Raw genomic sequence first — 22,062 nt, 5'->3', positions numbered from 1 at the left:
TTTTTGAATTTTCGTTTTTGTTTTCTATACCGAACGATTTGGCTTTTTTGATTTTTCGAATTGATTGGTGATGGTTTTACTCCGATTTAGAGCCTTAAATTATTGGTAATTCCCGGTAAATTACTGGTAATTCTTTTTTAGGGTAAATCTCTCCCTCTTCCCGAGAGGATTTCTATCTCAAAGGTCTACAGATCAACTTACCCGGTCTTGCAACTCCACATCCGACAAAGATTGTTGTATAGCAGCTCGCAAGCAACGAATCGAAAAAGCCCCTTCAATTTCGAACATAGGCAATTTTGCGACAGACACTGTTTCAATCCAGTGTTTGTGACAGACACTGCTTAAAACCAGTGTGAATATTTTTGCTTCAGAATTTTTCATTTAATCTCCATCCCCTCCCCTCCCTTGGAGAAGAGATTAAATTTTTCTTTTATTTGTCCTAAAAAAAGTCATTCCACGTCAACTGGACCAAGACAAAGTCACACATAATAATGTCATTGTGGAAATGCTAGATGCGCGAGTCGAAAAAAATGTGTTTTTCTCTCTTCTTCGAACAAACTCGTAGACTTCACAGAATCATAAATTCGACCTGTAGAATTCGTCGCAATTATAAAAAATAATGAACTTTGAAAAGTCATCGTATCAATGTAAATTTTTTTCGGCGGAAATGCACTGGAAGGGAATTTTTTACGACGGGTTCCTGAGCTAGAACCGGCGGGAATGCACTACAAATGCACTAATAAGCTCCTGAGCTAAAATCGGCGGAAATGCACTGGAAGGGAATTTTTTTTTTACGACGGGTTCCTGAGCTAGAACCGGCGGGAATGCATCGGCGGAAATGCACTGGAAGGAAATTTTTTTTACGACGGGTTCCTGAGCTAGAACCGGCGGGAATGCACTTGCACTTTCTCAAATGAAAGATCCAGAGAAATGCAAAGATCCAGAGAAAGGAACATTTTTTTTTCAATAAGCTCCTAAGCTAGAACCGGCGGGAATGCACCGGCAGAAATGCACTGATAAGCTCCTGAGCTAGAACCGGCAGGAATGCACTAACCCTACAAATGAGAATTTTGTCTCTGAATAAATCGCACCTTCGGAGTAATGCGGTTACACATCTAACAAAAAAATCGTTTTTGACATTTTTTTTGCATTTTGCACTTTCTCAAATGAAAGATCCAGAGAAAGGGGAATTTTTTTTTCAGTAAGCTCCTGAGCTAGAACTGGCGGAAATGTCCCGGGGGAAGGGAATTTTTTTACAATGGGTTCCTGTGCTAGAACTGGCCCAAATGCAGCGCAAGGGCCCCTGAATTAAAACTGGCGGAAATGTAGTAACAGACAACACGTGAAACAGGTACAAAAATAATTGCAACATTACTGATTATAAGACAACATTTTTTTTATTATATATTTGATCGTTATGTAGGTACTTAATACCTATCTAGGTAATTTCTACCAAAATAACACAGAGTTGATCGATTGGCCTGGAACGGTGAGTGAAACCTTATAGTTTTCGTCTATTAAAAAAATCAATTGCCTCTCTGCTTCATACCTGAAATATACGAAATAATTAGTTCCTAAATTGAATTTTCATCAAATTTGACAATTTGACAAGTAGGTAGGTAGGTACATACGAGTATGTACAGGGTGGGTGCCCAGAAATATCGAATACTCCTAAAAAGTTTTCTACTAAAACACTTTGGTTGGTCACAATGAATGATAATAATGATGGCACATGATTGGTTGTTGGACTGGAGAGATAACATTCCACCAATCATATGCATCTATTTCACGTTGCCAACCTATATTTTTAATGAAAAAACTTTCTTTGGGGTACTTGATATTTCTGGGCACCCTGTATACTACATAGTAGGTACATAAGTAATAAATAATAATACCATATACTGACTGATTATAAAACACGATGACTTTGCCATCGTCAGGACGATACCCAGCTACTGCATAAATTCCCTCAATCCCTCTTGGTGCTTTTAGTTCAATTCGGTAAGAATTTGGTAATAGGAAAATGGAGAAATGTGCCATTACATAAAAGGCAGGATCTTTGTAAAATTCGTCTCGTTTTGTGTCGATTATGATCGGAGAATGGAACAGGTTATTTGCAAGTTTTGGTCCACCTTTGGGATCTAATGCAATGTTCCAGTCCATCCATCCGGTCACCCAGTTATTTAGAGCCTGTAAGAATAATTTAATTCAGAGAAAATGAATTGATCAAAATCGTTGGTTAAAAAATGATATCATAGCATCGATTTAATTTACCTACTTGTATTATTTTAATTGCAAATGTTTCACCACATGTCCAAGCTCCTAGTTTGGTGGCTCCAACTGTAAGTAGGTATAGGTAAACATAAAATTTTTTAAAATTCAAGTATTATACCTGGATTTACCTTTGGATCTACCTACCTAATGTGTGAAAATGTTTAGGCTTACGTACCACAACCAGTCTCAGTATAAATCAAAAATTTATCGTGAAACATATCCTTTGTTTGTTGCAGATATGGCAAATTCCTCTCGTGATCCATATAACCGTGAAAAGCTATACCAGAAATTGCATCTTTAACGCGACTCTTGTGTAAGTACTCGTATGTTGAATCATCGAAAGAATTTAGTTGATAATCTTCGAAAAACTGCAATAATTTTTATGAGCATACAGTTACCCATAACAGACTGGAAAGTTCAAATTGGCAATCGTGATTTGCGAAATTCTCAACACCTACATATTTCAAGTAAAATGTGACGAATCCTCGGTTGTCATCAAATCCAAGAAGTAGGACCCTGCTGTGCGAAGAATTCTTCAACATCGGATTCAAGTAAGAACTAACCCATTCACTTTGCTCGTAAGGGGTCCACTCCATAGTATTTATGTTAGGTTGGTATGTGAAGTAGTGTGAGTTCGTTGGTCTGTTTCCGGTACTTATGGCCCAGAATTTTATGTCGTTTCTCGAGTATTGGTCGAGGAATCTGAAATAAAACGGAATTCAATAATTTGAGAAAAATACATAGTTAGGTAGGTACTCACTAAATTTTATCAGATGAAAAAGGCTGTATAAAAGTACGTGCCTCATAAGTAAAGATATTTTTCTTCAGCGTGGAGAAAATTTTGGTTATTCGTGAATAATTGGTCTTAAATATCCCAAATATTTTTCTTAAAGGGGGGGGGATTTTTGAATTTTTACTGCTGAGCTACGATTTTTAGGATTTTTGAAGAAGTGTCATGGGATTTATGAAAATGGGTTAAAACATTCCGGAATAAATTCAACTATTTCAACGATAATATTTTTTAAGCATTTCGTTACCTTAATGCCAAATCCGTGTATGTCCATCCAAAAAAAAAATCGTCTTTTTGCATCACTGATAAGACTCTGGGATGCCCTGAATTGAAAAATTCGCATCCGAGTGCAGTAAAGGTGCACCACGAAAGATGCACGAAGCTGACCGATGTTCAATCAGAACTCAACGAACCCTTCCGAACATATCCGAACCTTATCAGTGATGCGTAAAATCGTACTTTTTTTGTATGGACATACACAGATTTAGCATTAAGGTAACGATTTCTGAAGGATTTTAAGCCCAAAATGGGATAGAAATTTTCGAGATTTTTGAAAAAATGCCATGCAACCTAATATCAAAATAGACCAACATTTCAGAAGAAAGTCAAAAATGTTTATCAACATTTTTCTGGGCTTTACTTACCTACCTACATTTGCAAAATTGAAAATATCAATTTTTTAAATCAGCCATCTTAAGTCACGCGGAATTCATTTTTATTGTTATTTCTGGGTGTCGTCAAATGATATTTTATCACATTTGTGGCGGGGTGGAGAGAGAGGGAATTAACAAAAGAAAATTTATAACTGCGGCAGTTTCAGACTGGAGGGCGATGCACAAAAAGGTATAAAAATTTCAATCTCCCAAGTCTTATAAAATTTTTGATGCAATCAACAGTTGACGAGATTGATATCAGTTTATGAATGCTTCCTCTTAAGGTCATTGAACCGTCCGTCTGGGTTTCCAAGATTGTATGTTTGATTGTCAGTATGCAGTCTGTCTATCAAGCTTTTCAAAGTCGCTGACCCATATGTTTGGATTCTCAAGGTCACTGACCATAACCTACCTCTGTTATAGTCTCTCAAGGTTGTTGAATCGTCTGTCTGGCTCTCAGGGTCTTCTGTCTTTCTGTCTAGTCTCTCAAGGTCATTGACCCTTCTGTCCAGTCTCTCCAGGTTGTATATCTGTCTGCCCTATTAAGCTCACTAACCCTTGTGTCTGGTATCTCAAGGTCACCAAAGTACATATTCAGCCTTCCAAGGTCATTGATCTTGTAACTGGCTTGGTAAGGCTGTCTGTCTTCCTGTCTGACTTCTTGAGGTCATTGACCTGCCTATCCAGTCTCACAAGGTTGTGCGCATGTCTGGCTCATTAAGGTCACTGACCCGTGTGACTGGTCTCGCAAGACCACTGGCCTTCATGTCCAGTTTCCTAAGGTCATTGACCTGTCTATCTGGCTTAGCAAGGCTGTCTGTCTTCCTTTCTGACCTCTTGAGGTCGTTGACCTGCCTGTCCAGTCTCACAAGGTTGTGCGCATGTCTGGCTCATTAAGGTCACTGACCCATGTGACTGGTCTCACAAGACCACTGACCTTCATGTCCAGTTTCATAAGGTCATTGATCTGCCTATCCGCCTTTTCAAGGTTGTATGTCTTCCTGTCTGACGTCTTAAGGTCATTGACCCGTCTGCCCCGTCTTTCAACTTCCAAGGTTGTCTGTCTGGTTTCTTAAGGGCACGGACCCTCGTGTGTCCAGACTCTCAAGGTCACTGACCTACCTTGAGTGTTTGTCTGGCTTCTCAAGCATGTCAATGTCATATCATCCTGTCTGGGCTCTTAAGGTCGTTGACTTATCTGTCTAACATATCAATGTCATCAGACCAGCTTTGGGCCTCTCAGCAATTTAGTAAGTAATTTTGTTTCAAGTTCTGATAAGTCATATTTGGTAGGCATTCTAAATTGTTGGAGAATATGACATGATATCAAAATTCCAAAAATGGGTAATTTTAGTTTTTAAAAGTCTAGCATGACGACCTGAGGTTATCGCATATTTTTTCCAACCTCTTAAAAGTCAAGACATGATGAAAAGTCGAACAATTTTTTTTTTCAAGATTTCATACCTAAGTCAGCATAATAATAGTCGGGGAGCCCACTTGAGGATAAATTGCACCCCTCCCCCGTCGATCCTCCGGGACAACTTTTTTCTTAAAGGGAGAGTCCTAAGGAACATTTCTAGCCCTTGTACTCAAAACTAGACAGCTAAGCAAAGCTTAGCTGCAAAGTGTGCGTAGCTAGCTGCCTTTTCTACAGCTATAACCGTTATTACATCTAGGTAGTGCATAAGTGAATCAACCATGTCACAGTGATGAGAATTTTTGAAACTCTCACTGCTTCAAAATAATAATTGTTTTTCAGTGTTTTCATATTTTCCAAATTACAATAGGTATTTCAGAATAATTTATAAGCTTGTATTGCTTCTAAATTAAGAAATTTCTAGTTGTTTTTCATAGTTTGCATTGTTCTAAAATTTACAAAATTTCAAATCGATTTCCCGAATTCCCCATCGCTACAATTTCATAAAGTTTTCAATAAATTTTCAGAATTTTGCATTGCTGCTGAGTTAGGAAATTTGCAATCAATTTTTAGAATTCACATTGCCTCTAAATAGTCAAATTTTGAATAATTTTTCAGAATTCTTATTGTCTTTAAATTAAAAAATTTCAAATTCAATTTTCAAGTTCATATTGTCCACATATTGTAAAACGTTTACTCAATTTTTGGAATTCACATTGCCTCCAATTTTTCAGAATTCTCATCTTCTTCATAAATATTACAATACTTATTTCATATAATTTTCAAGTACACATTATCTGCAACTTACAGAACTTTTAATCAATTTTTGGAATTCTCAGCGTCTCTAAATACAAATTTTCATATTATTTTTTTTAGAATTTCCATTGTCTTCAAATTTATAAATTTTCAAACCAATTTTCAGAACTTGCTTTTTATTCTAAATTAAGAATTAAATCTTATAAAATACCTATGTTAAGAATTTGCATTGCCTATTACACGAAAAAAATATGGGTAATTTTTACAAAAAAATTTAACTAAATACTCACAATTATGTACCAGATCCCATTCAATAATTTTTACTGTAATCGTATAGTAAAACTTATCATTTTAATAAATTTTGCTATAGGTACCAATAGTAAAAATCATTTTGTTTTAATAATTTTTACTAAATCATGATAATAAAAATTATATGTTTCAATTGTACAAAAATTAGTTTAATTTCTCATTTTGAAGTAATTTTTAAATTATAAGTAAAAAGTTAAAAATTATTCATGTCAAGTAATTCTTACTTTATACTTATGGTTATAGGTAGACAAAAAATTAATGAAATGAATTTTTAGTTAGCAAATGATATCATAATTCATAACTGAGTTTCAGCATTATTTTTGCCCCACTCCAAAGCATTTACCTATCCAATTTTCCTACGAAAAATCCGTCACCTACCTACTTACCTCACGGGGATTCGAACCTGGGTCCCTAAATTTCCTATTCCTACCTACATGCCCTAACCACTCAGCCAGAACTTTGCTACGAGGGTTAGGGCATTAAAATAATATATTTGTTTGGTAAACGCCCCACCAAACCACGCCCACTTGGAATTTACAGCTAACAGACTGGGGGTGTAACAGGGTACAATGAAACACAGCTGGTGATGGAATAGACTGGGGGTATAGCAGGGTACAATGAGCGGCAGGTGTTCTACAAGTCCCCTTTTCCCTTTTTTAGGATTTAATGCATTAAAATAATGAACTAAAATTGCAATTACTCAGCAATTACCCATCCGAATTGAATGAAAATTAATCTATTCCCTCCGCCTTAATGATTCTCAAATGGTGTCCAATAGGTACAAAAAACGGTTGGATAGCTTAAGAGAACATTCAGTTCCAATAAAATTTCATTTCTCAAAGCGAAACCAATAGTGTGCTACGCACACTAAAAAAAGGTGGCCCTACTTACAAAATGGAGGCCATTCTGATTGACAGGTCAGCCGAAATCGCAGATTTTGCGTTTTAACACAGACTTGCACGAACTTTTTCAAACTTTACAAAGGTAGATCGAAAGATCATGCAAAAATTTATCATCTGTCAAAATTTCAAGTGCTGAAGTGCGTTTTTCGATTTTTGGTGAATTTTTGAAAATCGAATTAAGGCCAAAAATGAGGGGAAAAATCAAAATGTTACCAAATTGACCAAGAAAGCTGAAATTTGGGATATACCCTATTTTCGACATGCCAAATCGATTGGAAACGGTTTCAACCCGTTTAGAGCAGTTCTGGAGCCTCCAGCAGATTTTTGAAACTCGAAATTCCCATAAAATTCCATCAAATTGGAGCTGTAAAGCTAAAATTTATTCTAAAAACTAATTTCAATACGCTACGAAGTACTGCAGGTGAATTTCAAGTCGTTTTGAAGCCTCCAGCGACTTTTTAAAAATTCCTGATGCCTCCGGCAGATTTTTGAAACTTTAAATTTTCACAAAATTTCATCAAATGGAGATAAAAAGCTGAAGTTTACTCTACACTCCAATTTTAACACCCTCTGAAAACGACTTCTGGTGGGTTTCAAGTCATTTTAAAGCCTCCAACGACTCTTTTGAAAATTACTGGAGCCTCCAGTACATTTTTGAAACTTGAAATTTCCCCAAAATTTCATCAAACCAAGACATGCCAAATCGATTGGAAACTGTTTCAAACCGTTTTGAGCAGTTCTGGAGCCTCCAGCAGATTTTTGAAATTCGAAATTCCCACAAAATTTCACCAAAATGGAGTTGGAAAGCTGAAGTTTATTCTTCAAACTGATTTCAATACGCTACGAAGTCACCTGCAGGGGAATTTCAAGTTGTTTTGGAGCATCCAGCGATTTTTTGAAAATTACTGGAGCCTCCAGTGGATTTTTGAACCTTTAAATTTTCACAAAATTTCATCAAACGGAGATGGGAAGTCAAAATTCATTCTGCAAGCTAATTTTAATACGCTACGAAGTCGTCTGCTGGGATTTCAAGTTGTTTTGGAGCCTCCAGCCACTTTTTGAGAGGTCGTATGGTGTTTTTTGGAAAATTGAAATTTCCAAGAAGCAGCTGGAAGCTTCAAAACCATTTGAAACCATTTGAAACCACCATGTAGTCGGCTTCATATCGAATTGAAATTAGTTTGCGAAGTAAATTTCAGCTTGCCAACTCCATTTGGTAAAATGTTCCAGGAATTTCAAGTTTCAAAAATCTACTAGAGACTCCAGTAATTTTCAAAAAGTCGCTGGAGGCTCCAAAATGACTTGAACCCACCTGAAGTCGTCTTCAGAGGGTGTTAAAATCGAAGTGTAAAGTAAATTTCAGCTTTCCATCTCCATTTCATGAAATTTTGTGAAAATTCAAAGTTTCAAAAATGTACTGGAGGCTCCAGTAATTTTCGAAAAATCGCTGGATGCTCCAAATCGACTTGAAATTCCCCTGCAGTTGACTTCGTAGCGTATTGAAATTAGTTTGCAGAATAAATTTCAGCTTTCCAACTTCATTTTGGTGAAATTTTGTGGGAATTTCGAGTTTCAAAAATCTGCTGGAGGCTCCAGAACTGCTCAAAACGGGTTGAAACAGTTTCCAATCGATTTGGCATGTCGAAAATAGGGTGTATCCCAAATTTCAGCTTTCTTGGTCAATTTGGTAACATTTTGATTTTTTCCCTCATTTTAAGCCTAAATTTGATTTTCAAAAATTCACCAAATGATCGAAAAAAGCACTTTAGCACTTGAAATTTTGACAGCTGATCAATTTTTGCTTGATCTTTCGATCTACCTTTGTACAGTTTGAAAAATGTTGTGCAAGTCCTATGTTGAAACGCAAAATCTGCGATTTCGGCTGACCTGTCAATCAAAATGGCCGCCATTTTGTAAGTAGGGCCACTTTTTTTTTTGAGTACAAGGGCTAGAAATGTTCCTTAGGACTCCCCCTTTAAGAAAAAAGCTGTCCCGGAGGATCGACGGGGGGGGGGGGTGCAATTTATCCTTAAGTGGGCTCCCCGACTATAAACGTTTTGAATAGACCCCGGCCCAAAAAACATATTCATGTCAAAATTCAATCAGATTAAAAATTGATTTAAAATATGTAAATCATAAAATTCTTACTTTACGTGATATTCTGCCCATTGTGACCAATACTCGCGCTTCAAAGTTCCACGATTCATACTGGACACGGTTTTCATCCAAAGTGGTGCCCACCACGCGCTTCCAATTAATTTCAGCTGATTATGAGTGATTTTCATTGCTTCCAAAATTATTGGTATCTGTTAAAAGGAACATAAATCATTTTAAAAGCTGAAGTTTTTCTTCGACAGATACAATTCAAATCATCAAAGACTGTTATGAAATACGTATCAGTAATTCACTGTATAGGTATAGGACATAGGTACCTTATATTTGAAATCAAGCTCAGTTAGCATAAAAGTTGACATGGATTCGTCTTTTTTATCCATATAAGTGTAAAACCTTGGAGAAAAGTCTGTACCTCCGATAGGAACACGACCCAATTTGTAATTTATTCCAAATAGTCCGAAATACGACCTTAATAGGTGCACAGAAAACAAACCAAAACTAATCTGTGATAATTATTCATCATTTTACAAAAACCAGTTCATAAAAAATTATAACCAAGTACTTACTCGAGTAAATTCTTTTTCGTTTCTTTGCTCAAGTCTGAAATCAATTTACAAGCTGTATCGGTAAAAGCTCCTCCAAAGCCTATAATTTTTTGATATCTTCTAGAAGTATTCACATAGAAAGCTCCTTCATGAACGAAACAAAAGATAAATACCTACAGTACATAAATAGGATTTTAGAAATTTTCAAACACAATATGGATCATAGATACCTTCTTCATGGCCTTCGTATGCGGACATGTTATTTATTGATTTCTTAAAACGATGTCCTTCTTTTGAAGACATGTACCAAGTATACACCCATTTTGGTGTTGGATCAGGTGGTATGAATTTGTCGCAATAGGTTTCATTGCAAACGCAAACTATTCCATCGGTTGTTTTCAGTTTTGCACATTCGGTCATTTTTTCAGCTTCTTCTATCTCTTCTACAGAAAAATAAATTGGCAGGTAAAGGTATTAAAGTAACTAAAAAGTAGAACAAATTACCTCGAGTTGGTTTTATGATGGGCTCCTGTTCTAGGAAAATTTCATCTTCATCATCAATATAATCATAATCCATTTCAGTCGTAGTCGTTATTTTTTCAAATTCATCAGAGGTAGAAGAATTTATTGGATTACCTGCTCAGTCATCCATTGCAAAAAATAAAATTAGTATTAGAATAAAAATGTGATCCAAGATACAAAAATATACTTCTACCTACATAAGTATATGTACTTAGTACTTACTTACTTACCATATTTATCTGTGACTGCATCATGTTGATCCCAGCCTCCACATCCTCCTGGAGTGCTTCCAGATGTACCATTTTCTTTAAAATTATCATCCCCAAAACATCCTGGACGATTGGATTCCGATGATGGTGTTTCTGGACTCGTATCGTTATCCATTTGAGATGCAAATTGACAAGGAGGCTTTTCAGAAACACTTCTGGATTCAATTTCATGCTCTCGTGGCGAATTAAAATAGATTTGATCGAGTTCTTCAGGAAACATAGTGACAAATTCACTCGCATTGGCATCATCTAACGAAATAATTTCGTCTCCAACACTACGAGTTGTCGTGTACGTGAGTTTGGTTGCATTCGACTCATTCGCAGGAGAAATAATCGAGAACGTAGTCGTAAAATCTTGTTCAACAAACTCATCTTTGGTTGGGGGAATCTGAATAACTGTGGTATTGATATCAGAATCAAATTCTGTGACATCGAATAAACTTCCTTCGTTCTTTCGAGTTGAATTTTCCTCGTTGATTTGGTCATCGAGATGCGAATCGATTTCATTTGCATTATCTAATAGATCAAATTTGTGAAAATCTAAAAATGATAAAGTTCTGGATGTGCCATTGGGGAATATAACGGTGCATTTGTCATAGACGCAGAATGACGATATATCCGAATTAATAAAATGTCTCGAAATCGACGACGCATTCGCTGTCAATACTGAAACGGTTAAAATTACGTAGAAAAATACTTCGATGGAACTTTTTACATTGGATTCACGAGTGAGCTTTGCTATTATTCGTTGTACGATCTGAAAGTATAGGCAGATATGAAATTATTCCAAAGTTTGTAAAAAATGACGTGAATATCTGTCGATGATTTGTTACGAGTCACTCAAGTATACGAGTAAGTTAAGCTATCACAAAACTAACCATTTTTCAACATATCGTTGATAAAACGCACCATAAATATTCATGAAATGAAAAAAATATGTAAACTTGCACTATACTAACAGTTTAGATGTTAAACTTGTTCGTCACTTTGTGAAATGTGAATTATTAAGATCGAGAAATTCTCTGAGTCTTACGTTACCTAGTTTAATTTACATAATTGAGAAAACACCTGTTATTAGGGGGGAAAAAATGTCTCGAACAATGTACCCAATTCAATTGAGAAAATAATCAGAAGAAATCGAAAGTAGGTTGCCTGTGTGACGCAAATGGAAGTCTCGAAAACAAAGGTTAGAAATTGTGATTTTTTTTCTTGTACCTATTCGAAGAAATGAAGTGTGTTATATTGAATGCTTTGTTGATGTTCATTTTTCTGTTTATTTTCAAAAGTTTATTTATTAAGTACTTAAGTAGGTAGGTACTTATTATGTATTTGTTTCAGGCTAAATGGTTTGGAAGAGGTATTTAGACCTTCCAAAATATGTACCTATTTGCCTACTGTACTTGAATCTACTCGCTTGAAAATATCCTAATCAACTTTTTTGAAAATGCGTTACGTTCATAAGTTGATTTTTTACCAACTTCTTAGCATTTAGTGAACTTTGAGCAAATTTTAAAAACACAAAATTGTTATTTGAAATCATTGAAAGTTGACTTGTGGAAAAAATGTCTGCTTTTCTTTAATTCAGTGAATTTTTGAAAAATTTCCCCTCAGTTGGGAGCAGTTAAAAAAATTCCCTAAATTTTTTTAAAAAATGTTCTCAAAATTATTATAGCTAATATCTATTGTAAAAATAACTTTAACAAGTCTAAATGCTAATTTTTTTGCCAAGGGTGTCAAATGTTGATCGCCTACGAACGACTGCTACGTATTTTAAGCATCAATTTCACGGATTTCTTCATTTTTGCAAATTTTTTATGAGTTCCTTGCGTCTGTACCTACGTTATTCTGAGGACTTTCGTTGCGACCCTTTACTCATTTTAAACGATTTTTATACGTATTAAGAATGTACTTTTGGTCAATTTTTCAAAAAATTTGTGTTGTAGGTATTGAGTTAGAATTCTAAGAGAAAAATAATTGATTGGTTCTCATGCAAATGAAATTGATCTTTAAAAAAGTTTACCAATTAAAAAATTGATTTCAAATCAACATCATCAATTTTATAGATTACTAGGGGGCTACGCCCCCTGGCCGCTTCGCGGCCCAACCCCCATACTCGTTCCTCGGGCTTCGCCCTCGGAACTCGCTCTTGGGGGCTGCGCCCCCAAACCCCCCTTCGCTCACTCTTAGGAAAGGTTTGCTACCAAGTATATGCCAGTGTCTCCAGATTTGGCGATTTATCGCATTTTTGGCGATTTGAAATCGTGAAAAGCGCCCAAAAAAGGCTGTTGGCGATTTGTCGCATTTTTGGCGATTTGAGATTTCTTCAATCTTTTCTTTTTTAATGGGATTTTTCATTAAATTTTGTTTTTTTAAAAAATATTTTTTGTAAAAAATTATAAAATACTTTCTGCAAAAGGAATAAAAAAATACAATTTTTTCTGAAAATTTCAGAAAAAAATTGACATATTATTGGTGGTAGCTTAACGAAAAATCTGGCGACACTGGTACGTTGGCGATTTTTGGCGATTTCAGATCGGCGAAATGGCGACCTCGACCTCGCATCCAAAAAATCTGGAGACACTGGTATATGCTTCGATTAGAACTTTGATTAAAATGATAGATGATAGACGCGAAAGCAAAGTACTGATGATAGACGGATTAACATTATAACATTTATTAGCAATAATACATATTAATATTATGTATCTGTTTCTGTTGAGAATTTCACGCTTCATCGATATGCGATATGCATAAATCATAATCCTCGCATTGTACTTAAGAATTCCGTTGTTGGAGGAGTGGGAGGTTTGTATGCGCGCGCATGTCGCGTGATCCTGTCTGGAATAACAACGACAGCGATGCGTTGTCCGGTACATTTACGTTGGTGTGTGTGCGTATGCTTGTGTGGGTGTGTAAGTACACACATCGTTGTAACGGTTGTTTGTTATAAAATGCCATCAAAATCGATCAAAATCACACGATCTAATTAACTTTTTGCTAATCTGTTTTCACCATTTTACAGAGCATGAAATATCGAACATTTCCCTCGTTGACAGTACCCATCCAGCGTTTTTAGTTTTCGAGATAATTTAATTCAAAATTGTGTAACTGAAATTCGAAATTTGAATTCAAAATAGCTCAAAAACTAAAAACCTCAGAGGGGTAATGTAATCGAGGGAAATGTTCAGGATTTAATGCTCTTTAAAATGAGATATTAACCACCCTTCTAGCCTTTTTCGTTCTTGATATATTTGAGAATAATCGAAAAAACGGCAAAAACAGCCCATTTAAACTCAAAATTTGGGCCCTTTAATTTCAAAATTTTTGCCCCCACGTATTTTTCCTATATTCTAGAGACGTTAAGCTGTCGATTAAAAAAAAAATCAGCTTTCTAGGTGCCATAGATCGGGCTCAGGACTTTTTTCCGATTTTTCGGGTATTTTTTAATTAATTTTTTTCGTATTTTTCGCGTATTTTTGGGGTATTTATTTTTCTTGCAGCTTTATAGGATAGATACATTTATATTAACTTGAGGTCGTTGATTTCAATTAAGCATTCGCTTATTTTTGCAATCAACGTTGTACATTTGCCGAAACAGGAAACTATGGAGGATACCGATTGAAGACTGAATCCAAAAAATTAATCCTCAAGTTACACATATTTGAGCTCACAGTTCGACGATCTTGAGTTTTTTACAACTTTTCGAACTCCCCCCTCCCAACTCCCCCTCACAAGCAGACGAATTTAGGCAAAAAATTGGGTGAGTTGGAAGAAGCTGGAGAAAGTAAAAATTGACGTGTCGAACCATTTTCACCATTTTTTGAACTCCTCCCAACCCCTCCCTCTCCCGACAGAGAAATTTAGGCAAAAACTTGATAATTTTTGGAAAAAATTGGGTGAGTTGGAAAAAGGTGGAAAAAGTAAAAATTGACGTGTCGAACTATTTTCACAATTTTTTGAATTCCCCCACCCCTCTCCCTTCCGACAGAAAAATTTAGGCAAAAACTTGATAATTTTGGGGAAAAATTGAGTGAGTTGGAAAAAGTTGGGGTAAGTAAAAATTGACTTGTAGAACTATTTTCACAATTTTTTGAACTCCCCCTCCCGACAGAAAAATTTAGGCGAAAACTTGGTCATTTTGGGAAAAAATTGAGTGAGTTGGAAAAAGGTGGGAAAAGTAAAAATTGACGTGTCGAACTATTTTCACAATTTTTTGAACTCCCCACTTCTCCCCTTTCCGACAGAAAAATTTAGGCGAAAACTTGGTAATTTTTGAAAAAATTGGGTGAGTTGGAAAAAGGTGGGAAAAGTAAAAATTGACGTGTAGAACTATTTTCACAATTTTTCGAACTCCCCCCACCCCCACCCCCTCCCCCTCCCGACAGAAAAATTTAGGCGAAAACTTTGTAATTTTTGGAAAAAATGGGGTGAGTTGGAAAAAGTTGAGAAAGGTAAAAATTGACGTGTAGAACTATCTTCACAATTTTTCAAACCCTCGACTCCCGCCCCTCTTCCCTCCCTCCCTCCCGACAAATTCAGGCGAAAACTTGGTAATTTTTGGAAAAAATTGGATGAATTGGAAAAAGTTACAAAAAAATTGTGTAAGCATGGAAAATAAAAAAATTAACAAAAACCATTGATTTTTACTTCCTTTTTTTTTACATTTTTTTATACTGGGCTTGTAAAATTGTCAGGATTTTTACCTGAAAATTGACTTCTCACATCAAAAATAATTTTGTTTTATACTTGAAATTTTCGGGGAAAAAAGGTAAAGACCTGTTCAATGCATTCTGGTCAAAACTGAAAGAAAGTCCCAAAAATGTTGATTACCTACTTGAAATTTTCCAAAATAAAAAAAAAATTTAAAAAGCCTCTCTAATGCATTTTAGTCAAAATTGCCAGAAAGTCCCAACTTCTGCTGAAATATCAAAAAGTGTCATATTTTTCGTCGAAAATTCGGGAACAATAATTTCTAATTTTTACCAAAATTGGTTGTTTTTGAAAATAAAAATTATGTCCTAAAAAAAAATAAAGAATTGTGAATTTCTGAGAGCTTTTACCTTCGCCTCGCTCGAGCCTCGTTCCTATTTTGAAAAATATTATAATTTTCTGATTTCTTCAAAGCTTTTGTTCTCGTTTATTCGCTCGGGCAGATTTGAATTCTACTGTACATTACAATTTTTCAAAAATTTTCAAAAATGAAAAATTAAATTCAGAAATTTAAGAAACGTAATCCAAATCAATACCTACATGATTGGTACTGGTGCAAAAAAAGTACAAAATGGCGCGAAAAAAGGTGCCAAATTTCATTCAAAAACAGGTATACCAAAAAGCAAAACATTTTTGCGTTGAAACTTCTTATATTAAAAATGATTTTTTTGTACCTCACAAATTGTAAATTTTCTCAAACTTTGGCCTTCGCTTCGCTCGAGCAAAATCAAAAATGTTCTGTTTGTAATTTGTATTTTATTTTCAAAGGTCAAAGGCTTAAAAAAACACGAAAAAAGATGCAAATTTTTTATTTTGGATTTCAGTACACAACCAACCTTTAAAAAAAAAAAAATTATTCAACATTTTTGTTTCCAGCTCCCCCTTCAAAATTTGTTCGAAGCACATCTGGCTAATTAGCATGAGAAATACTGAAGGGGGGTCTGGAGAAAAAGTTGAGAGAATTTCAGTCTCATCCCCCCTCTCCTCCCTCCCCACAACACTTCATTTCGTCACGCCTCTATCAACTGTTGGTAATTTCTTCGTCTCTGTGCTTTTGATAGAATCCAAGTTTCTTGTCAGCTGTCGGAGTGCCAAATGTTACATAATCTGTTTATGCGATTTAATTTATGGTTTATTGTACTTCTCAGATGCCAAAATATTGATCACGTGCCTGGCTGAGGTACAGATATTCGCGAGTAGGTAATTGAATATTAACAATGAGATTTTTCTCCAAGGTAGCTTCTTATAATCTCAAACCTAACGCAATCCCATACCATAGATAGGTTAATCAAGTGTGTTTGTTTATCATAATTATTAGTCGTATAAAATACAGCAACCAATATATGTAGTATGTAGAAGACTTGACGATGGTAAAACTACTGAACAGTTATACCTACTTAATTATGTACTCATCAACCGGTTCTATAGTCTCTATTCACTTTGGCTTTCAATAGACATCCGTTAGGCTATCTCTACGTGAAATTATGCCTTTGAAGAATAATCTTTCGGTGAAAATGAGTACACAGTACACACTATCTCATCCCTCATATTGATAATTTTCACTCGATACAATTTACAAATAATAATTGTATTTTTGGCTCCTGCGAAATCAAAAATATATCTTACTCGGATGATTAAGCATTCGTCATCTGTATTCGTAATGTAAAATAAAATAAATTTATCAATTAAACGATAAGAGAATTGAGTCACTTTCGCTACCAATATTCGTATTCATAAATGAAGAGTGTGGTTCGCGTTTTAGGAGGTATAAGTAGGTACAGCAGTAGGTACGTTGTTGTGTACGTAGATGGTTTCATTCATCAACTAACTGATGTGATTGCCAATGGCGGTCCAAATTAGTAATGTTGTAAGTACTTACATGATTTTTTTCATTTATTTACATTTCGTGCTTATTCGATCCGTTAGATTTTTTATAGCTTATACGAGTGAATTACCTAGTTCTCGAGAATGAGAAATTATTGTGGATTGTTTGGTGCGATGGGGGTATTTGGGTTGACGGATGCTGCGTCATTCATTGATAAGATTGTTATGAAAAAAAGAGAAAATGACCAATATAATTATGTAGGTAGGTAGGTACTCAAAATGATGAAATAAAATCGATCGAAGAAGTTCATTTTATTGAGTAGGTGAATAGAAATAGGTAGGCTTTTGTCGAGAATCAAACCTGTGTATAGATTCCCGCCCTTTTTTTCCTCGACACGAGTTTGCATGTTCACCTTATCGATCAAATGATAAGTAAAATGATTCAAAAATTAGATCTATCATGCAATATTTTCAAGATCGAACCGCTGCAAGGTTTAGGTTCATTATCGTACGAGATAAAATTTTAATTAAATAGATTATTTACTTATAGAAAATATTTATTTCATTTTCCAATACATGGTTCAGGAGCTGTCAATATTGATAAATACTCGAACCATTCGACGAAAGAGTATTATTTATCACAAAAGGAAGTACCACAAGACAGGAAAAATTATTAAAACTGATATAAGAATCGTCGAACGTGCTAAAATTTTCCTCTACTGTAAATCGTTGACAAGTTGAATTATTTTTTGAGACATGATCGATGTTAATGTTTGACTTGGTTGAGATTATAGTATTTTAAAAATTTTTCAGTTTGATGCTCGTTAATGTAATTTTTTCACCTTGATCATTGTTTCATTTGTATTATTTATCATCGTATTGTTTACGTTTCATTGAACAAAGATTTTTTTTTTTTAAATTTGCAACAGCGTCGTAACAGTCAGATTTAAATTTTTATTCATTAATTCACCTCGCACGTTTCGCCTACCTACTAAAGCTGGCTTCTACAACAAAACACTCTGCTGATGAATAATGCTTCTATCTGTCTGTCGTCATACGTTCAGTCAAAATAAATCAAAGTTGATTTTTTAAAAATTGTTTACGGATAAGAAATAGTGCTTTGAACGTGGACTTATTCGTTGGTCAGTTCGAAGAATAAACATGGTAATGCAAACTAGTAATCCAATATTAGAAAATACAGTGTTGATACTCGTTAATGGACCGTAAAGAACCACATTATATTTTCATCGAATCGTAAAAAATCTTATCGTAAGGTAATAATTTCAATTTATGTACTCGTCTGTTTTCAGATAACAAGATGGAAAATTTGTTTACTGCATTTGCTCGTCCTGGTAAATTTTTTATACAACGAAGTCGAAGCTCAAAACTGCATCCCAAGGAAATACTCGTTCGATAGCACGGTCTGTGTCTGTAATTCGACATATTGCGATGTCACTCCGAAAGTACGAGCTCCTCTGCCTGGAAATTTCATCTTGTATACTTCATCTCGAGATGGACTACGATTCGAGAAATCGTTGGGCACTTTTAAATCGAAAATCACAGCTACGAGTAAGATCTAGTCGTAGAGATTTAATCGACGAAGTTACTCGCTAATTGACGTAGAATTGTCTCTTTAAAACATCGTTTCTTTTTCAGGAGCCACTTTACGAGTGAATAGGAATCAAACGTATCAAGAATTTATCGGATTTGGAGCTGCTTTCACCGATTCATCGGGTTATAATATTCTATCGTTGTCTCCAGCTGCGCAGGATTTATTACTCAAGTAAACCTATATTATGGTGATTACCGCAGCTGGAGTGTTTCAGAGAGTTTATTTTTGAAGTGTTTCTTCGCAGATCGTACTTTTCGTCTGATGGAAATGAGTATACAATGGGTAGAGTTCCTATCGGTGGTACTGATTTTTCACTTCGTGGGTATACCTATCAAGATAACGATACAGATGCGAATTTAAAATCATTTAATTTGACAATGGAAGATTATAAATATAAAGTAACGTACCTACTTCTTTGAAAAAATAGAATTGTGTAGTTTCATGATTTGACTGATTCGAACTAAAGTGAAAATTATTCTGCGTAGATTCCGTTGATCAAACAAGCCGAAACTATAACGAACAGATCTCTGAAACTGATCGCTTCCTGTTGGTCTCCTCCAGCTTGGATGAAAACTAATCGCCAGTTGACAGGGTTTGGTACTTTGAAAGAAGAATATTACAGAGCTTACGCTAACTACCATGTAAAGTGAGTTATTTCTGTTCACATTCGAATTCTGATACATATTGTTCGATGATTCTAGAATTAAAATTACGTTAAAATAGATTTTTCGACGAATACATAAAGCAAGATCTGAAATTCTGGTGCGTTACAACTGGAAACGAACCATCGAGCGGTATCTCACCTATAAATAAAATAAACGCCCTCGGATGGACTCCGGTAGGTCAGACGAAATGGATCGGTCAGCATTTTGGACCAATGATGAGATCATCGTATCCGAACACGTGTATTATGGCCATTGATGATCAAAGGTTTTCCTTTCCTTGGTGGGTTACTTGGGTACGTGTCTGTATGCGGCGATTACTCATTCAAATCTAAGTTCAAATAAAATTATTTAATTAATTTTATATACCCGTTTAGATCATGAAAGATAAAACTGCATCTCAGTATATAAACGGTACCGGAGTTCATTGGTATTGGGACTTTGTCGTATCTCCCACTGTTCTAACGACGACTCATAATCTGTATCCGAATTTATTCATATTGAGTACAGAATCGAGTTATGGTAAGAGCATCATCGTTGGATGATGAATTTTCAGCTTGATGATCAGTCTGGTTTTTAATATCTTTTTCTCGGACGTAGGTGATAAGCCATGGGAGTTGGATAAAGTAGCTTTGGGAGCCTGGAACAGAGGCGAAGAATATGCTCAAGATATGATAATTGTAAATATCATCGTTTGAGAACTTTTTTACATTTGTTTATTCGGTTGTTTACTTTTTAAACGATGAATTTTCGCAGAGCTTTAATAACTGGGTGACCGGTTGGATAGATTGGAATTTCGCCTTGAACGAAAAAGGTGGTCCGAACTGGGTTAATAATTTCGTAGACGCTGCCATCATTGTGAATAAAACAGCCGATGAGTTTTACAAGCAACCGATGTTTTACGCGTTGGGCCATTTCTCCAAGTTCATTTTGCCCGGATCTGTCAGAATTAACACGTCTTCCTCTCTTCTTAATCCTATCGAAGCTGTATCTGTGAAGAGACCAGATGATAGCATAGCTGTGATACTTTTAAACAGGTATTTATTCGATTGAAGGTATATAATTTCAGCAAACGTTTAATAAATAATTCGGTAATTTTGATTTGATTTTTTCAGGAGATCTTTCGACGTTCAACTTACGTTTATCGACAACGATAGAGGATCAGCGTTGATCAATGTTCCCAAACGTTCGATTATTTCGATGATTTATCGATAGAATATGCCAGAGATGAATTTATTTCAATTTCTTGCCATCGTAAGACTGTAAATATTTTATATCGTAATTATAATGGTTTATATACTCTTTTTTTTTATTAAAAAAATATTTGTTTTTCAATCTTTGCTTCGTAGTTCGTATAATAGAATACGTGCCAGAAGTTATCAAATTCTGAAGAAATTAACAAAATTAATGAACAGAGGAAAATCTTTTTAATATACGAACCATTCAATGAAACACAGGAGTTTGGTAACAATAGGTACAAGGTGATTTTTCCACGCTAGAACATCGATTTCTTATTTTCCTTCAGTAAGAAATAAATATAAACATTGCCTTTCGAAGTAACAACATTCTCTTTATGAGTAATCAGGAAAATGGCAGCTATTCCATACATCAGAGCAGGAATTCCTGCAAAAAATAACAGCTAATTAGTGTCGAAGTTCATTTCAAGCTCATACAATGTATAAAAGTAGGAGGTGTTCGAACCCAAGTTAAAAATCTTTATGAATTTCATCAACCGGTCACTAGCTGTGAGATCTTCGTGGCGATATTTACTGCAGTGATATTTGATATATGGGTAGCAGCCGGTACGAAGTATTTGGTAATTACTACTTCCTACTTTCCAATTGAAATTTGACATGCCTCGTTGATCATCCACAACGTCTCTGTATTTTACAAAGTATGATGTCCAGTGAGGTTCGTTGCATTGTTTAAGGTAACATGTTAGCACTTCTGATGCTGCAGGTTTCAGTCTTTTAATTAAAGGCATTCTAGGATCTATAACAACAGGTTATTTCAGGTTCCAGATTGAGAAGAAATGATGGAAATTTATTTTTGGGAAGTTTCACAGGTGATGATTTCGATCAATTTTACAAGAGTATTTTGTACGTACTTGATGAGTAAGTATTGCTAATGCCAGTTTGGACAGTTCTTAGGATTATTCGATGTTATTTCTGACATTTCAAAGTGATTTAAATTTTATTGAAGGAGTAAAAATTTGAACGAATTTTCGGAATTTTGATAATTTTTGAAGGTGATAAAAAATTTTCATAATTTGCTAAACATGGTTGCCTGCAATGTGATGTGTTTCTACAAAAATGTAATCTAGTGATTCTCGAATAACTGGTTTAGACTTCTTTAAGTCGATATTTTTGATTATTAATTATTTTCTATCATTTTAAGTTGAATGAATGATAATTACGAAGATTTTATTCATTAAGTACGACTAAATTGATAAATTCCTAAAAATCGAATAATTCACGTTACATTTAGCGTTCTGAAATAAGCAAAACTGCGCATCACGAAAATCAGTGATGCAAAAATTGTAATGCGAAATTCTTTAATTTTACTTTTGTTTTTATGGATATTTCACATTTTAGCAATAAAAATCAATCGAATAAAAATATGTTAATCGATTTTATTGCGTTTAATATTATAAAATAATCATAAATACGAATAATTTCTTGAAAAAATGCATCTTTCTCTCA

At 35.0% G+C, this 22,062-nt stretch overlaps 3 protein-coding genes and 2 long non-coding RNA genes across 10 annotated transcripts in view; 2 read left to right on the top strand and 3 right to left on the bottom strand.

Moving 5' to 3' along the window:
- The window catches only part of LOC135841876 (uncharacterized), a 214,071-nt gene extending 211,276 nt beyond the window's left edge, over window positions 1-2,795 (top strand). Inside the window, exons 5-6 of the long non-coding RNA XR_010558009.1 lie at window positions 2,511-2,587; window positions 2,669-2,795. This is a non-coding gene — a long non-coding RNA (uncharacterized LOC135841876). The remainder of the gene's footprint in view (window positions 1-2,510; window positions 2,588-2,668) is intronic.
- LOC135841871 (lysosomal acid glucosylceramidase-like) lies at window positions 1,379-11,353 on the bottom strand. Its single transcript, XM_065359076.1, has 10 exons — window positions 10,514-11,353; window positions 10,266-10,397; window positions 9,783-10,204; window positions 9,534-9,684; window positions 9,250-9,407; window positions 2,733-2,976; window positions 2,450-2,642; window positions 2,279-2,340; window positions 1,907-2,190; window positions 1,379-1,549 (listed from the first exon to the last, which is right to left on the bottom strand). The coding sequence occupies exons 4-10, from the start codon at window positions 9,594-9,596 to the stop codon at window positions 1,450-1,452; spliced, it is 1,104 nt and encodes a 367-aa protein (XP_065215148.1). The 5' UTR covers window positions 9,597-9,684; window positions 9,783-10,204; window positions 10,266-10,397; window positions 10,514-11,353; the 3' UTR covers window positions 1,379-1,449.
- A 349-nt stretch (window positions 11,354-11,702) lies between these two features.
- Window positions 11,703-20,980, top strand: LOC135838373 (lysosomal acid glucosylceramidase-like). 5 transcript variants are annotated; one of them, XM_065353977.1, is made up of 11 exons: window positions 16,969-17,129; window positions 18,397-18,655; window positions 18,743-18,869; window positions 18,943-19,096; window positions 19,184-19,344; window positions 19,422-19,656; window positions 19,738-19,882; window positions 19,961-20,040; window positions 20,117-20,397; window positions 20,476-20,614; window positions 20,710-20,980. In XM_065353977.1, the coding sequence occupies exons 1-10, from the start codon at window positions 17,106-17,108 to the stop codon at window positions 20,573-20,575; spliced, it is 1,566 nt and encodes a 521-aa protein (XP_065210049.1). In that variant the 5' UTR covers window positions 16,969-17,105; the 3' UTR covers window positions 20,576-20,614; window positions 20,710-20,980. The 5 variants fall into 5 exon arrangements, with proteins under 5 accessions (XP_065210050.1, XP_065210049.1, XP_065210048.1 ...); XM_065353976.1 differs by having other exon boundaries at window positions 20,476-20,622; XM_065353978.1 differs by lacking the exons at window positions 16,969-17,129; window positions 20,710-20,980 and adding an exon at window positions 11,703-11,738 and having other exon boundaries at window positions 20,476-20,695.
- On the bottom strand, window positions 18,294-19,915 carry LOC135838375 (uncharacterized). Of its 2 annotated transcripts, none has more exons than XR_010557394.1 (3): window positions 19,779-19,915; window positions 19,106-19,691; window positions 18,294-19,026 (listed from the first exon to the last, which is right to left on the bottom strand). It is a non-coding gene; the product is annotated as an uncharacterized LOC135838375 (long non-coding RNA). The 2 variants fall into 2 exon arrangements; XR_010557393.1 differs by having other exon boundaries at window positions 19,110-19,691.
- Window positions 20,480-21,643, bottom strand: LOC135838374 (uncharacterized protein C15orf61 homolog). The gene is made up of 4 exons (XM_065353980.1): window positions 21,468-21,643; window positions 21,062-21,352; window positions 20,801-20,983; window positions 20,480-20,620 (listed from the first exon to the last, which is right to left on the bottom strand). The coding sequence occupies exons 2-3, from the start codon at window positions 21,342-21,344 to the stop codon at window positions 20,856-20,858; spliced, it is 411 nt and encodes a 136-aa protein (XP_065210052.1). The 5' UTR covers window positions 21,345-21,352; window positions 21,468-21,643; the 3' UTR covers window positions 20,480-20,620; window positions 20,801-20,855.
- Between the last annotated feature and the right edge of the window lie 419 nt (window positions 21,644-22,062).

This window comes from Planococcus citri, chromosome 3 (genome assembly GCF_950023065.1).
Source record: "Planococcus citri chromosome 3, ihPlaCitr1.1, whole genome shotgun sequence".
In the NCBI taxonomy this organism is placed as follows: domain Eukaryota; kingdom Metazoa; phylum Arthropoda; class Insecta; order Hemiptera; family Pseudococcidae; genus Planococcus; species Planococcus citri.
The sequence above is the reverse complement of the archived record's forward strand: the minus strand, read 5'-3'. Positions and strand labels throughout refer to the sequence as shown.